General features: G+C 33.9%; 1 protein-coding gene across 1 annotated transcript; it reads right to left on the reverse strand.

Annotated features, from left to right (window-relative positions):
• Positions 1 to 808: 808 nt before the first annotated feature.
• On the reverse strand, positions 809 to 12,157 carry LOC145634929 (prefoldin subunit 6-like). Its single transcript, XM_081686257.1, has 5 exons — positions 11,948 to 12,157; positions 11,789 to 11,859; positions 11,567 to 11,691; positions 10,271 to 10,331; positions 809 to 1,258 (listed from the first exon to the last, which is right to left on the reverse strand). Exons 1-5 carry the CDS (start codon positions 12,024 to 12,026, stop codon positions 1,202 to 1,204), a joined length of 393 nt encoding a protein of 130 aa, XP_081542383.1. The 5' UTR covers positions 12,027 to 12,157; the 3' UTR covers positions 809 to 1,201.
• Positions 12,158 to 16,254: the final 4,097 nt, after the last annotated feature.

The following is a 16,254-nucleotide window of genomic DNA, read 5'->3' on the forward strand; positions in this document are numbered from 1 at the left end:
ATTCACACTGGCTGCATAGATTATCATGAATGGAAAACAAAGGCACCAAACATTCAAGTATTCAAACTGCCAATCATTTTACGAGTTACATTCGATGTAGGCAGAACATCTGCCACGTGGTGCTTCGTGAGGATGAAAACCAATTGGCTTGATGTAGGGTTTCGAAATCCAGATTTGATTGATATTCTAACATTTAATTTCAATCATGATCTTTGTGAAAGTGTAGGATTTTGAGTACCAGAAATTCAGATACAATCACCATGTTTGGAAAATGAGTGAAATGTAAAATTACCAATTATAAAGAGTATATAGAATTATAATAATAATAAATTTATAATCAAAGAATGAAACCTGAGGGAGTTGATTAGATCTGTAGTTCAGCATTCAGTAAATTTAGTTAATAACCTATATGAATTGATTCTGGGTCAAAGTAGGAAGTGTTAGTCGTTGAAGATGACTAGAATGATTACTCTGTAGATAATATGTTGCTGTAATGTTGTAGACAGAGAAGAAGGAAAGGTTTAACAATGGCCGTTGATGATGGATATATAATTATATATGATAGTAGATAGAGCGAGCTAGAGGTGACTGGTGAATGACAATATACTAGAAGGGATGATAGAAGATATGTAAGACAATAAAATACAAGTGAATATCAGAATTCTAAATGATACAAGTAAAAATGGATTATTGGATTTCAATTTTTTTTTTTTTTTTTTTTTTTTTTTTTTTTGGCCTTGTTAAACCAGATTCTTTGGATTTAGCTCAAATCCAATACCAGATTCTTAGGATTTACAAACAAATGACGTGCTAAATCCAGCATTTCAAAAGAAATGCTCATTTCAAAATAGACAATAAGTTTTACACGCAATACCAAATGGGATGATTATGTTTTTACATCCTTTGGCTGTGGATGCAGCACTTTCTCACAGTGAAAAATAGGTTTCTTACTTGTAAGCCTCTAAGAAGTTAGTTTAACGCCAGTAGCCTAGTATACAGTCACTGACTCCTATTAAAAAGATGAACATACTGTTCACACAGGCTTTCTATAGACCTCGCAAAAATACCAAAACTTGGAATAGCAACAATCCAATACGTAAACACTTAACAATAAAAAGACATTTTTATTTTTATTTTTTTTTAAAAAAAAGGTAAATAGGAAATAGGTTACTTTGAATAAAGACTTCAACCTGCTGAGTAATTATGCCTTGGCCTTCCCAGCTTGAAGAGCTTGAATTTTTTGCTGAACCTTCATTATCTACAAGTGATAGAATAACCAGATAGAACGTCAGAGATGCCAATAAGTAATGATTATCTCAGAAGAGAATTAATAGCTTCCTAAATGTAACCTTGGAACAATATCTCATTACTGGCTAAATTATGTATATTTCAGGAATCATAAACCATGTGATATTAGGTTGATAAGCTACAAGTGCCAAGAGAATAACCAAACTCCATGTTTGAATTACATCAGTGCATAAATTAGTAGCCAAATGGACTGATTGCAGAGCTAACTAACAAGCATCCTAGATGCTGCATGAAAAAAAAATGACAGAAAAACAAGCACACCCTGATCCTTGATCCTTGTCTTAATAACATAATCTTTACTTTTGTTTCTCTCTTTCCAGTCTCAAATGCAAATCCAGCCCGTCATTAAGTCCAACATTAGCTGCAAACCCTCGGATAGGATAAGTAGCATAATATATTAGTAGCAGGAGATCTGGCGCAAGCAGCTTATGGCAAAAAAAAGCACTTTTTCGTACTTTCCAGAAGAAAGGTCATCATCTGAGGATCTATGTGAGCAGCCATTAAGAGCTCAAAGCAAGAAAGACTGACCCTGATGGGCCTGATTTAATCACCTTCCGCCAAGATGATTGACTTAGGGGCTTCTTTCTAGCAGAACTGTTTTCTAGATTATTACAAAGTAAAACTATGTTCATTCGCTGTTGAATCAGCTTATGTGACAATTTATATTCACAAAATTAAATGTCAAAGGTTTGCTCCCTAACCATAAGGAGAGAGTCGCTTCAGATACCCTAAACCAATGAACATTATAGACTCCATATATTATTGTCATCACACTCAGTGGGAAGCTGGGAACAAAATCAAATACATCATTTCTTGTCCCCTTATACATGTTAAAAGTAGCAACATTAAAGCATGTGAGTAATAGAGCCTACTGAATTAGACATTCATTTCGGAATAAATAGATTGATAGCTTCTTCCATTGAAAGGAATTGGTGATATTAATTTATAGATGATGATAATTTATTCACATGGGATATATTCTCCAGGTTAATGCAAATGTATGCACATGGGAAGTGGGCCAAAATATTGCTAGGAAAGTTCCTTCATGAAGGTCTTTAATTCATACATAACAAGCAAAACAAACAACCTACTCCTCTCAATTCTTAATAACTCAACCAAAGGGAAGAAATGCTAATCCTGTTCCCTTCAAATCTCTTCCCTTCTCTTCCATTGCCTTCCTTTACATGCAAACTATTTCACATAACCAATCAAGCTGAAAGGGACCTAAGCCTTCTTTTAAAGGAAGAAATGCCAATCCTGTTCCCTTCAAATCTCTTCCCTTCTCTTCCATTCCCTTCCTTTACATGCAAATTATTTCACATAACCAATCAAGCTGAAAGGGACCTCAGCCTTCTTTCAGAAGAAGACTTCTATCTTTCTAGCGCATTATTACCTACAATATATGCACCAGAAGCATAACAATAGAACAAAGAAAGTTCCTCCTTAAGCAAAGAGAGAAGACTGTATTATGATGTCAACAACACTAAAGCCAAAAAAATCCAACCAACTCATGAATGGGGATTTCAGATGGAATTAGGCAGTTCATGACTCCAGAGAGACTGAATCATAAGTTAAATTGATGTCATTGCCTTGAGTAGGTGATAGAACGAGCGGAAAAAAAAAGGTGGAATGGATTTTTAAGTACTTCAGAAATAGCAAAGATACCAGCTGGAAAACAAAGCCCAACTTCTCTGAGTTCGAATTAAAAAAAATGACTTGAGTGAGTGAGACACAAAGAGGAGAGAGATAGAGATCCTAGACAAGCATATTTTGAGGGTCTAGTGCCTACATCTAACAATGTTTATCAAAGAGAGAAGAGGAGAGAAAATCCAAAGTAGTTATTAAGATTCTTTTTCTAACCAGAATCATAATAATAAGATTAATAACATCCACCTTTGACAAACCATTAAATAGGTGATGACTCATTGTTTTAGCTATCTTCCCATAAAGAAAGACCCAAAGTTCTTTGATTACTGTTATATTATGGAGGATGATTAATCTAAAAGGAAAGCAGAAGATTCCCACCAACTATGTGATTGAAACAATGCCAATGGATTTCATTTATGAACATTATGTGATCATGCTTCACAGGGTCAAGCCCTTTAGCTTTCAGCACTGATGTTCACAAGGTTAAGCCTCACACACACACCTATGAATGTGTCTCACTGCCACAAATCATCCTAATATTCCCCCCCCCCCCCCCAAATCTTCCCTCTTTTATCTGTTCTTCATTGATGCTGGAATCTTTCCCAAATATTAGTCCTTGATTACTGCAATTGTAATATGAAAGGCAAAGATTCAAAACTGACTGCAGCAGGTCCCCACCAACTGGTGGAAGGAGACCACATATTGATGAAACATTTACAGATATAGAACATGTGGGCATGTTTTACAGTTTAAGTCATCTATCCTGCAGCATCAATGCAGCCACTGATTAAAAAACCTAACCTATGGAAAAGGCACGGAGAGGGCCTAGAGTCATCACATCCAGCAATTCTGTATTTCTGGACACTGCAAGAAGTCCAGGATTCAAGGGCAATGAAAAACATGTGTCCAAGGTCCATGGAGTAAAGGATAATGTCCAGGACGTTTAATCAATTGAGAATGCAGACTTCTAATCATATCTGTTAAAGATGATAACCAGCAATTGCAGGAAAGAGACAAAAAAAATAAACCACCCAAAAGCAAGAAAGCATTCTATTCAGGTCCTATTTGGCGGTAGCATTTCAGGTAGCAGATGGCGCTTTGACTAGGTCTAAACACTACTTAGAAACAATAAGAATAGGGTAGCAGTTTGAGTAGTGGTTAATGGTGAAGGTAGCGTTTTTCAAATGTAAATTATATTAGTATTCCAAAGGTAGCAATTAGAATTTGAAAATGTATAGTTACTTTTTAACGCTATAGTATATGTTTTTTTGAAATTTTAATATTCAAACAACTACTTTTACCAAACACTAATACTCAATAGCTACTCTAATAGCTAACCTTTACCCGCTACTAGTTGACACATGCTACTGTGCTGCTCACCAGCTAAAAGCTACCACTAGTTTTGTCACCAAAAAAAAAAAAAAAAAAAAAAAAAAAAAAAACTATATCTGTTAAAGGCATCTTAAAAGAGATGAATTAATATGCATACAAATACTATTAGCCTTGTGTTACCTAAAAGTTTCCAATTCAACAATGTCATTGTTCATGACATAGTTGTATTACGGAATATAAGGTCCATAAAATAGAGAATCTTCAAGTTAAATCGATAATCCCTAACTAAAATATATAAAGTAGTAAGCTACTTGGAACCTGATTTTAAAAAAGAAATTAAGGACTACTGATATTCTAAATTTCCTAGATTAAGAAACTGTTTCCATTAATCTTGAACGTCCAATAACTTTCTGTTCTTGCGCTCTGCATCAGATATGCATGATAGAGCAATGATTAGAAGGAAACTTAAGGAGGCAACTCTGACTTATCTCTTGCAGAACTTCCATAAAATGAACGAGTCAGTCTAATGTCTTGCCACTCCACGTGCCATTTGCAAATAAAATATGTGGAAAAAAAGAAAGCTTACAATGAATTCTAAGCTAGAATTATGGAGGAAGATTTGAAAGGATTTAAAATTGGAAAATAAATAATAAGTTCCACAAGCAAATCAAGTTTAATGACATCACTAGCCAAATACAACAAAGCTCCAAATTGAACAAGTCACCCAAACAAATGACAGTTTAAGATATTCACAACCCGCAGTCAGATAGACAATAATAATAATAACAATAACAATAACAATAACAATAACAATAATAATAATAATAATAATAATAATAATAATAATAATAAAAACACTAAAGTGGATATAAAACACAAACTAATGTTGTAATATTATATGGACAATCAAACCATTATATTCTGCTTTAAAGGAAATCCAAAATAGTGGGTAATTAGACCCATAATATTTTGATATCCCTACCTTATAAAAAGTAGAAACATACTCTTATGAATAGTGTAATGCCAATTATACCCTTCAAAATGTGTATTTACATACATACCCTCATTAATATGTAGATGCTATTTTAATGAATAGTGTTTAGACAACTATACCCTCTAAAATATTTATATACTTTTATGCTTTCATAAATATTAGTTGTCTTGAACATTTATACCACCTAAATATAGTTGATTACATATTTTCTCTTATTGTTTTTTTTTTTTTTAGGAAAAATTTCTCTTATTGTTAATTTAACTAATTTTGTGATTTAAAAGCCAAACCAAAAAAACCTTCAAGATATGGCTAGCTATGACGCACGCATCGCGCGCGTTACTGCCCTAGTTGATGACAAAAGTGTTGCTGAAATTTATACAAAAACAGTTATGCAAATGAAAGTAAATGATTAATGTAACTAACAGAATATAACACTTCAACAAATAATCTCCCTTCTTCAACCCCCCTTTCTCCCATTTGTCATATCACACAACAATATATATACAAAAGAATTTACAAAACATTATGAGGATCCCGAAGATAGAAAGAAATAAAAAGTAAACTATTAATAATTTTTTATTTTCTTTTTGTTCAATCGGTGTGACTATCACGTTTGTCAACGCACATCTTTAAATATTAATAATCTATAATTATCTATAAGTAAAATTAATACTTTAAAAGAATTTATCAAGATGAACCCCAGACATGACTAGTTTTCCTTGCATTTACGTAAATAGCTATTTTTTAAAAAAGTCAAAGGGGTGTGTGTTAATTGTGTCAAAATGAACATACGAGCAAACTAAAAAAACAAAGGTATTAGTATACAATTTAAAAGTTCTGACCCTGAAAGGGGTGAATTACATTGAATTTGGCAAATAGTAGCTTTTGGATAATAAAGCAAGATTTTAGAAGGGAAAAATTCTACTAAATCCCCTTTTGAATGATACAGCCATCAATATAAAAAATGAATGAGAACGATAAGAGTCCTGAAAAGCAAGTATAAAATTCAGAGAAACTGAAAAGTATTTCAGACTCATAGAGCCTTCCAATCCCATTAAATGTCTACAGAAATCTGTAGTAGGAAAACATTTTGTGAAGGCTGACTCATTGAGTACCACAATGCTGAACCAAGACAACAATGGAGGTTGCAGAACAGAATCCAACATAGCTGATATGATTCTACCTCAAATGGACTTCACAAAATCTAGGGCACTAATTTAGAATCAAATTGACCTAAACAAATGGATTTGAACACACGTTCAAACTATAAACCAAACTAGAATTGCTAATAGTGTGTTTGAATTGAAGGAAATGGAGGGAAAGGAAGGGAAGAGAAATGGAGAGATGGAGTATCATTCATTTGGATAGCAAATGAGGAAGGGAGGGAATTGGAAGGGAGAGAAATGGAATGATTAAATTGTAGGAAATTGATCCCTCCAACAATATGGAGAGATTTGGAAGGAAAACTCACCATTCTTCCCTCCCCTTCCTTTCCCTCCCCTCCTCTTCTCCTCCCTCCCCTTCTTTTCCTTCCCCTTTCTTTATCCAAACAAATTGTAAGCGAATAAGCATCTCACCTACTCTCATAAGTTTTATCACAAAGCTTTATACTTTATTAATCACAATCTCACACACACACACACACACACACATTTTAACATCCTACGGCCCTTTATATAGGTATATTAATCGTACTAGAGTACTAGGTTTCCTAATTGCAATAAAACACGATCTTTTTAGTCACATGAAAGCCCTATTCTTGAGGAATAAGAACTAGCATGCAACTTCTCTAAAATCTATACTACTTAAATAAAATCCTATGTCCCTTATAGCTCTGGCACACATTTATTTGATAACTATAAGCTAAATATTAATATACCCTAAATACCATTAATATACAAATCAGTAGCTCGTGAAGTCAAGTGTTGTGAAAACTATGGAGCCCAAAACCATTGCAAATCCCAATTTGGCCCCTGAGAAGATCACTTCAGCCTAAAAGGAAAGAGACAACTTTGCTATTTTCCTAGAAGATTTAAATCCTTTATAAGTTATTGTTATTCACATACATCCAGCTTTTTTCCCACTGAAAAGACACATAACCAGCATAGGTCACAAAAAGTAGATTACAGAAACAATTTATCTATGATGAATTTGTATGCTCCAGCAACCCTCCTCCTTAGAACTACAAAGTCTCCCCCCTCCCACCACACATCAGTGCATCCTCACCAATGATCTATATGTCTGCTCCACCCACCACACCCCACCCCCAAACCCTTGCAGATCCCAATTTGGCTCATCACAAGAACAATTGAGCCTAAAGTAATTTTAAGAAGAGTTAAAATTTATATAAGTTAGTCACATATATCAAACTGCTTCCCCAATGAGAGAGACATAGCCAAAATAGGTCAATAAAATTTACATACAGAAATAATTTATTTATGATGCCAATTTTTCACATCCAACAAGGCAACAAACTTCCTCAGAAATAAATTATCCTATATAATGATAGAAGTATAAAAGAGGATAACTAAGAGAGAAAAAGTTGATTATAAGTTTTTGAGAAATATGTCCTACCAAAAGAAAATGGTGATGAAACAGATTACGCATATACCACTACTTTGGCATTTTCCTAATCAATCATCACCACTTCCAGTACAACTCTTAGATAGGATGCCAATCTAGCCAAAGAAGTGGCATGAGGACATCTAAATCACGGCATGTAAGAAAAGCTAAATTTAGGAGAAGTAGAATGGTGAGAAACTTGAGGACATTTTACAAAGAGTTGAACACGAGAATACTGAAATTATTTAAAATACTCCCTGCCATACCCCTTTGAACTTTCTTAGCAAATGTCTTAATAAGGATTTCAAACACTAAAGTTGATTAGAAAGGTAGTATGAATGCATAAAACAGCTACCAACCCCAAACAGATATCTCATATCCTACAATCCTATGATCTGCACTATTCTGATGCTTTAGACTAAATCTAGACACAAACCCAAGTGTCTCTGAAAAAATGCCAGCACTCATCTTACTCATCATTTCACTAATAACATCAACCACCATATCATATGCTTTGCTAAAGTCATATTTGAGAACAAAACCCTTCCTCTTTTTTCTACCAGCACCATTCACCAGCTCATGGTTAAGATATTGTCATCTACCCACACTTGGTGTAATATATTGTCTTCTACTAAGACTCATGTATGCCAATAAAAATGGATTTTAGCAAAATCTTGGGCATTAGATACTAGCTTCATCAATGTGAAATTCTATCCTAATAGAATAGCTCCAAACAAAGGTCTTGAAAATGGAATAGCTCCAACCTACATTAGATACTGGGCTTGTTAATGTAAAATCTTTTACCTAGAATCCTTAGTCCCTCTCATAACAATGGTCTTGAAAATGTAAACTTAAGTCTCTGCATAAAAAATATCATGAAAGTTTATTCATAAGTAAAACCATAAGGGCAACATGTTTTATTGTTTCCAACTCAAAAGAAAGCAAAATAAATAAATAGAATAATAAATATGTATTCTTCTGCTCCAAAAAAAACCCAATTATGCATAGAAGAAATGACATAAATATAGCATAGAGAGGCCAACATTTTAACACTTTGACTATTAATTATACTCAAGTTAGTTTTATCATTATGCCAACTTTTTCAGCCTGAAAAAAGCACTAAACCAAATTGCTAACTTTCTTCTCATGTTTTTTTATTCAACTAAATATTATACATTGTATACTGGGAAAAGAAATTAGAGGGGTTGGAACCCAACTCGTCATTGAAATGTTCCACCAATAGATATTTGTGCATATGGAGTATCTAGCCAAAGAGGACTAATTCCAAAAGGATCATGCAGACATCCTTCCAGGGAATAAAAAAATCTCTTATCATATTCATATGAGCCAGATACATACCACGTTAACTCATGCTTATGACACATTTTCTGAAGCAACAAATTAAGTCTCTGACCCAAGGTCCCAACTATGCCAAAAGAAAATCTACCATCTCCTAAATAAATACTTTATGACATAGATACAGTGGAGTGCACACAAGACTCTGATTTTTTAAGCCTTAAATTGCAAAAGATATTTAAATACTATAATGAATAATGACAATAATGATGAGTGATGACATGACTATAAAACCTTAAGACTTTCCGTTCACTTTGTTATTGGAATCATAAATAGAAATAATAGAAATAAAGAAGAAGAGATTTGATGTAATTAAATTGCTAAATAGAGCACACAATACCAGCTTAAGTGGCCAGACACATTCACTAAGAAAAAGCTAACAATATAACACTTCTTATCAATATACATTATACTATTGTTTTTCCCTAAACTCCTCGATTTATGGGCGAATTCTCCTCTTCTTGTTACTCAAGCTACCTGCAGTGACAATTTCTAATGTGCCCTTCCCTAATGCTCAATCCATTACACACTTTCTAATTAAAATAGAACCCAAATTCATTTGATCCCCTGGTAGTTGCCATAGTTCCTCCATCTATAGTCACTAATATACAAGAACTTGCAAATACTACGAAACAGTAACAAGTAACGGGTCAAAAAGTATCCTCAGATAGATACTAACCCTTATGAATGATGCTCAAAAAGTTTCTCCTCCATTTGTTTTAAGCAAAGTGAGGAGAACACCCCATTGCCCATCCTTTAAGCTTCTAGCAATATACCTGTTTTCAACTTACCCACTTATAACCAGTTCCATTATATCCTACCAGGGTACATCCATGATGTATACTCAATAATTCTACTGAGACATTGAGCATGTCCCAAATCATCAATGGATAGGAGGCTAAAGCTTCTAGTACGTCTAAGACTCTAAGCCTCCAAAATGTTACTCAGAGGTTTCAATAAATCCTTAAGTTTATGGTGATTGCAAGCCTGCTATAATAAGGCACTACAATGACAAGATATATGACTTTCAAATGTATTAAAAAGAGAAAATCGACTGATTAAAATACATACCCCCTCCTTCTTGCTATTTTGCTTGTCTTCCATATCTTGTAGGGTAGCATCAAGACGTTTCCTGAAATACAAATGGAAATAGATAAACACCACATAAGAGAGTACATATATATATAGTATTCGATAGGAAAATTTCTCCTACCTTTCTCAGACTACAGTGGGTTAAACATTATAGCATATGTGGTGCATCAACATATTTTTAACATGTGCATTGGTTAAGTTTATCCTTCTTGTTAATTATATCAATCTTCTGTTTATCTTCCTTTTGAACTGTAAATCTTTGGTTTGCTTTGAAAGAATTATTATTAGCAATTGGATCAATTATGAGGAATCCATACTCCATAGACATACACTTTCTTAATGTTGAAGAATATTCAAGTAACATTAGAAATAAAATCAAATGTGGCACGTGCAAATTGGATAAAAGGGGGTGATGGGAAACATATAAACATGCACGGTTTGCACATGAAAGGAACTGAGGGAGCATCCGCATATCAATGTAAAAAAAGGCTCAAGGTGCAGATGAGGCGATGAAAGTCCTGTTGCGCCTTGGTGTACCTCTTTGAAGCAAGGTGTGCAATATTAGACAATTAAAGAGATTTGCCTATGTGCGCCTCAGGCACCTCTTTGAATGCACCTTGCGTAGAGCTAAAATGGCGCTCTACCCTAATTGCCTAACGCCTAGACATGCCTTGGGCGTGCCTTTTGATACATTTTCATTGATTCATTCGCCCTCCTTCTCAAATATGTCTGTGGTGCTTTTGAATTTGCCACAAATGACACTTGCATATCCTTTGTTATCTAAAAAAAATATAGTCTACTGATTCCTTAATCACTAGTCATGGTTATTCTTGCAAAACATAATGAAAACTACTAAGAGAACGAATCCACAATCTTGGTTCCGAAATAAAACTCTTCAATCAAACACTTACTGGAATATTTATGAATAACAAAAAGTTTCCTTTAAAGAGAAAAATTAACAAGGCTTCTGTTAAATGTCATGCAAAGCCATTTCAGAAATTTGTTTATTTTTATAGTATTAGGACTCAACTCCCACCATAGCTAGATTGATAGTTATGATGTTAACACACGCGTATTGACATTTCATATTACCCAATTTGTAATCGAGCATGACCAAAAAAAGAAAAACACAAAGAATGCAGCAAGCACAACTCGACTAGCAATAGTGCAATACAGCATTCTATATTCAATTCTATTATACATCAACTCAATAATTATAGAACAAAAACCCGAAAAGAGCATAAAATTTCAATGATAAAAGAAAAGAGCACATACAATTCAGCAGAAATATACTCAATCCTCTTGCGCACATTAGCATTTGCTTCTGCCAAATCCTGCTTAACTAAAACTGGACCTATCAATTTGTACACATTCGCATCTTCACTCAACAAATCCAACTCCTATACCAAATTCATCAACAAATTTTTCAAGCCAATTAATATATAAAACCCAAATTCACAACAAAAATCATATAAAATCAGTATACTAGTAAAATACCTTGAGAACGAGCTCATTTTCGCCAAGCTGAACGGTGTATTTCTTTCGGATTTCATGATTTTTAGCAATATCTGATTTTTCAGAAAAATAATACATTTAAGGAGAAAACTAAGATTAAATTAGATGAATATACGAGAATATTAGAGAGTAAGAGTTTGCCTTTTTGGAGTTTGCGAAGATCGTTGGCTTTGGATTCTAGGTCGCGCTGTAAGTCTCTGGTGGCTGCTGAAGACGCCATTTGTGTTTTGGAAGTGATTGCTCCTATCAACCTTTTGAACTTCGAGAAAAGAATTCTGCACCGGGGGAAGCAGGAAGCAGGGAGGGGGAAAGATGAAAGGGGAAGGTAATGGACTGGACTCGGGTTTAAGGTTTGGCAAATGAAGGGGAACGCCCGTTCAAAATGCACGGGTTGTTTCTTGGGTTAATTATAAAAAAAAAAAAAAAAAAAAAAAAAAAAAAAGTGAGGATAGAATTGTGAAAGAAAATGAAGGAATTTAGTTAGATATATATATACATAAAGATTGTGGGATATAAAATGACATATTAATTAAGATTATATTTAAAGTCTATGAGAAGAAAAGACAGTTTTTATTATAAATCATATATTTATGTAATGCGTTTTTATTATTATTATTATTATTATTATTATTATTATTATTATTATTATTATTATTATTATTATGTAATGTGTAGTTGTGTACTAATTAATTGAACTTTATTTTTTATGGTGGAAATGAAACACTTCGCTTTCTTAATTGAATTTGCAAGTTGTAGAATGCATAAAGACTTAAATATAAATATTAAGGGAGGAGACATGTGGCATATGGGGTAATGAGTGACTTAAGATGTCACGTGCCATTTGAAAAAGTTGTGGTTTGTGTTTTTAAATACTAAGTATAGATGAGTGAATGACCGAATGAAGGACCGCTACTCGGTATAGGTCACCTCGCCCAATACCAAGTGACGCCAGCTTTTTTTTTATAATATATTTTATTTAGGGTAAATAATAGTACTTAATGAATTAATAACAGTATTTGATAAATTAATAACACCACCTTAATTTAAAATAACAGTTTTAATAATACACAGATTTTTACTATAATTCGATCTTATAATTACTTAAATGACTTTTATTGGTACTAGTTATCACTATGCTACAACTTATACATCGAAATGGATTATTATAATAATTTAACAACTCACCATGCTTCGCAATAATAATTCTTTAACTAGAGAGTTTTGACCAATACCTGAACTTAGTCGACAATGGAACCTCCGACGTTCTGAGCTTCTGGCTTTACCAAGGTAGTTAACCCCAACCATGTCTTCCTTAGATCGGGCTCGGCACAGATCTAATTTGTTTCATACCTTAGATCGTAATCTCTAATTAAACAATCCTTACTGTATTTATGATGGAACTTCTTAAACAGAAAGATAACTCATTTGATATATAAGGTTCAAGGGGATAATGTTCTCTTCTTGAACGAAACTTTTATTTAATTTGAAAGGATTACAACACTCAGATATTACAACAAACACACAAATTGAAAAGCTTAAACAAACATAAGCTGAACTAGAGTTTTCTCTACTTTAAGAGAGATGGAGAACCGAATATGTCTCTTAAGGTGAGTATTTTTCTCTAGAAGACTCCCTAATGATTTCAGAGCAATTCTATTGCTAACTCTTCCCACTCTACCTTCACTTCTTTGCCTAATGCCTTTTATATAGGGGAAGGCTCACAAAAGTCACCGACACTTTATGTGGCTTACAGAAAATCATGACTCAACAAGTGAATATCGTTCACTACTTTTCTAAAGATTCTTTAAACAAATAAAACGTGCTACAACAGTAAAAGCATAATACATAATTGTTGGTATAGGCTCAGGACTCCATCATATCTTGTAGACCACATTTATTGTCCTTACTGTCTTCATAATGGACATACATTTTGTTGTCTTCTTCTATACCTAGATCCATCATACATTTAGCAGCATAGGATTCATCCCATGTGACAAAGATCTCCAATAAGTGCCCTTTTCCCTCTAAGGATAAATATCTCCCAACTTCAACTTGTTCGAGATAATCATACACTGATTCACCATGTAATAATCCTTCTTCTAAATAATTTCTTAACCATTATGGTGCTACTATAGTAGTATTTCCCACATGTATTATGACTGGTGGTTCTTCTTTTAACGCTATGAACTGGTTAAGATACTGAGCAATATAGAAAAATCCATAAGCTCTTGCCTCCGTAGGATCTTTTACTCGCCTCTGCTAGATACAGATTGGATCTTTGAGTTTGCGATGAACGTCTTCAAACATAATCAGGAAATGTGGAGAGTTAATTTTTCCTTCAACCATTTCAATGTTTGCACTTTGCACTTGGACTTGGTCAACTCTTCCTTTATATCTTGTTGCTTCATAAATTCTCTTAAAAATTACTTTTTGAATTTCGTGAGTTTCTCAAAGAACGTAGTATTAATATCAGGAAATGGTACAATACTATGAACCATCCCATAAACATAAACTCTGTAGTGCTCCGCTACATATGGTGCCATCCATTCCAGTGAATGTGGATGAATTGACACGTACCCACTCTGGAATTGGTGTTGAATATTATTCTACTTCCTCATATATCTTAGACATCATACATCTTGTATGACCTTGATACAACTAGATCATACCAGAACCTAAAATTGTTATCTTTTATTTTATTTAGTATTATATCCTGAATATCAGGAGTGAGTCTCAAGATAATGACCATCACTTCGTACATTAGGAATCTTCGAACTGCTACATGACAAATTTTAATTAAACCATTTTGAGATCTTCTTTTTGATGAAAAAATCATGGTCTCCATCAAGGCCCAAGTGGAGGGTGAAACCCGCTCCATAGCTTCATCAGTTTCTTCAATAAGAGTTTTTCTCTCTGCCTCCATCTTTATTAGTTGATGGGCAGAAGATTTTTTCTGATGTCTTGTGCTTCTTCTCCATTAGTCAATTCTTTGATTAGACTATCGGCTAAAGAATTCTTTGATCCCTATATATGTTTAATAGTAAAAGAGAATTGATTAAGCTATAATTGCCAACGCAGGAGTCTCCCTTGCGCTTGCATATTAGACAAATTCTTTTTAATAAAATTGAGTATGCCTTTGCAATATGTTCTATTTAAGAACTGTTTAGGGGCTAAGAAGATTAAGAACTTCTCGATCTCTCTAATAACTGCAAGGATTTCTGTAGACACCCATTTGTGTCTCCCCAAAACCAAACCCAGTGATGAGTGCCTTTCACGTCGAATCATAATCGAATGAAACGAAAGTGTGGAAAGTCTAGTGTTGCGGAAAGTTTTATTTCTTTTTCTCTTCTTCCTGTTTTTGAAAACTTTATTTTAAAGAAAACAGTCAATCCAGTTTGGTTGGTCCATGATATGGGTCCAATAGTGGTGTAGTTGGATGGGGTTTGCAAAGACCTTTCCAACGACATATTATAAGCCCAATTCCGATGAATATTGAGGAAGTTATGGCCAATTTACTAAACTGGGCCCGGTTTGAGCTTTAAGTACGGCCTAATGATCTAGGGGAGGGCCTAATATAATTTATCATTCCTAATGTAATTAGGAATGGTTTTAGTCTTCTAGAACATTCTAGAAGGTCTTTTCATTCTTAATTCAATTAGGACTCTTTAGAGTTTTACTCAAGATCAAATAACATTTTCGATTGAAATTATATTATTTTATCTTCCAGTACGGTAAACTTATCAGATTTTCGAAAACACGTTGAAATCCATTTTGGCGTCCAACCCCAGGCCTTGGCGCCTGGAACCAGGCTTGGTGCCAGACGCTAGCCATTGGCGCCTGGCGCTAGCCACTGGTGCCTGGCGCCAGTTAGCCAGGGTTGGCGCCAATGTTGTTTTGCGATCTTCAGACTCTGTTTTGTTAAATTATCTTTTTTGGATGATTTTCTCTATAAATATCGTATCTAAAACTCCGTTTTCATGGACGAATTCTCACCAATTCTCTTTATTCTTAAGTTTTAATCAACTCTCTTCATTCACCAATTATCAATATTCATTCTTCAAGAAGCGTTCATCAATTCTTTATCAATTCTTTTCATTCATCAATTTTCATTCATTCTTTAGAATAAATATTCTTTCTTGCTTTTCTCATACAAAATTCCGCATTCATTAGATCTAGATACACCTAGCCATATTCGAAGTTGCCTTCGCCCTAGACGTGAAAGGTTTTAATTTCTGAGGGTTTGGTCCCAAATCTCTCTTTCAATTATTTAATTTAATTGTTTTGATTATTATTTTCCTTGAAGTTACTAACGTGTGTATTTTGTTATTAGAAAGAGGTACGAGGCATCCAAGTAAGTACTTTAATGGTTTTATTGATATTATGATGTAGATATCATGTTTATATTGTTATTATGATTCCTAGTATCATGTCTAGGGTATTTTTAATAT

This window comes from Chenopodium album, chromosome 6 (genome assembly GCF_948465745.1).
Source record: "Chenopodium album chromosome 6, dcCheAlbu1.1, whole genome shotgun sequence".
In the NCBI taxonomy this organism is placed as follows: Eukaryota; Viridiplantae; Streptophyta; class Magnoliopsida; order Caryophyllales; family Amaranthaceae; genus Chenopodium; species Chenopodium album.

Coding starts and splice junctions, on each gene's coding strand:
- LOC145634929 (XM_081686257.1), bottom strand. CDS start 12,026: ATGGCGTCTTCAGCAGCCACCAGAGACTTACAGCGCGACCTAGAATCC. Junction 11,860..11,947: donor TCTTCGCAAACTCCAAAAAG/GCAAACTCTTAC, acceptor CTGAAAAATCAG/ATATTGCTAAAAATCATGAA. Junction 10,332..11,566: donor GAGTATATTTCTGCTGAATT/GTATGTGCTCTT, acceptor TTTGTATTTCAG/GAAACGTCTTGATGCTACCC.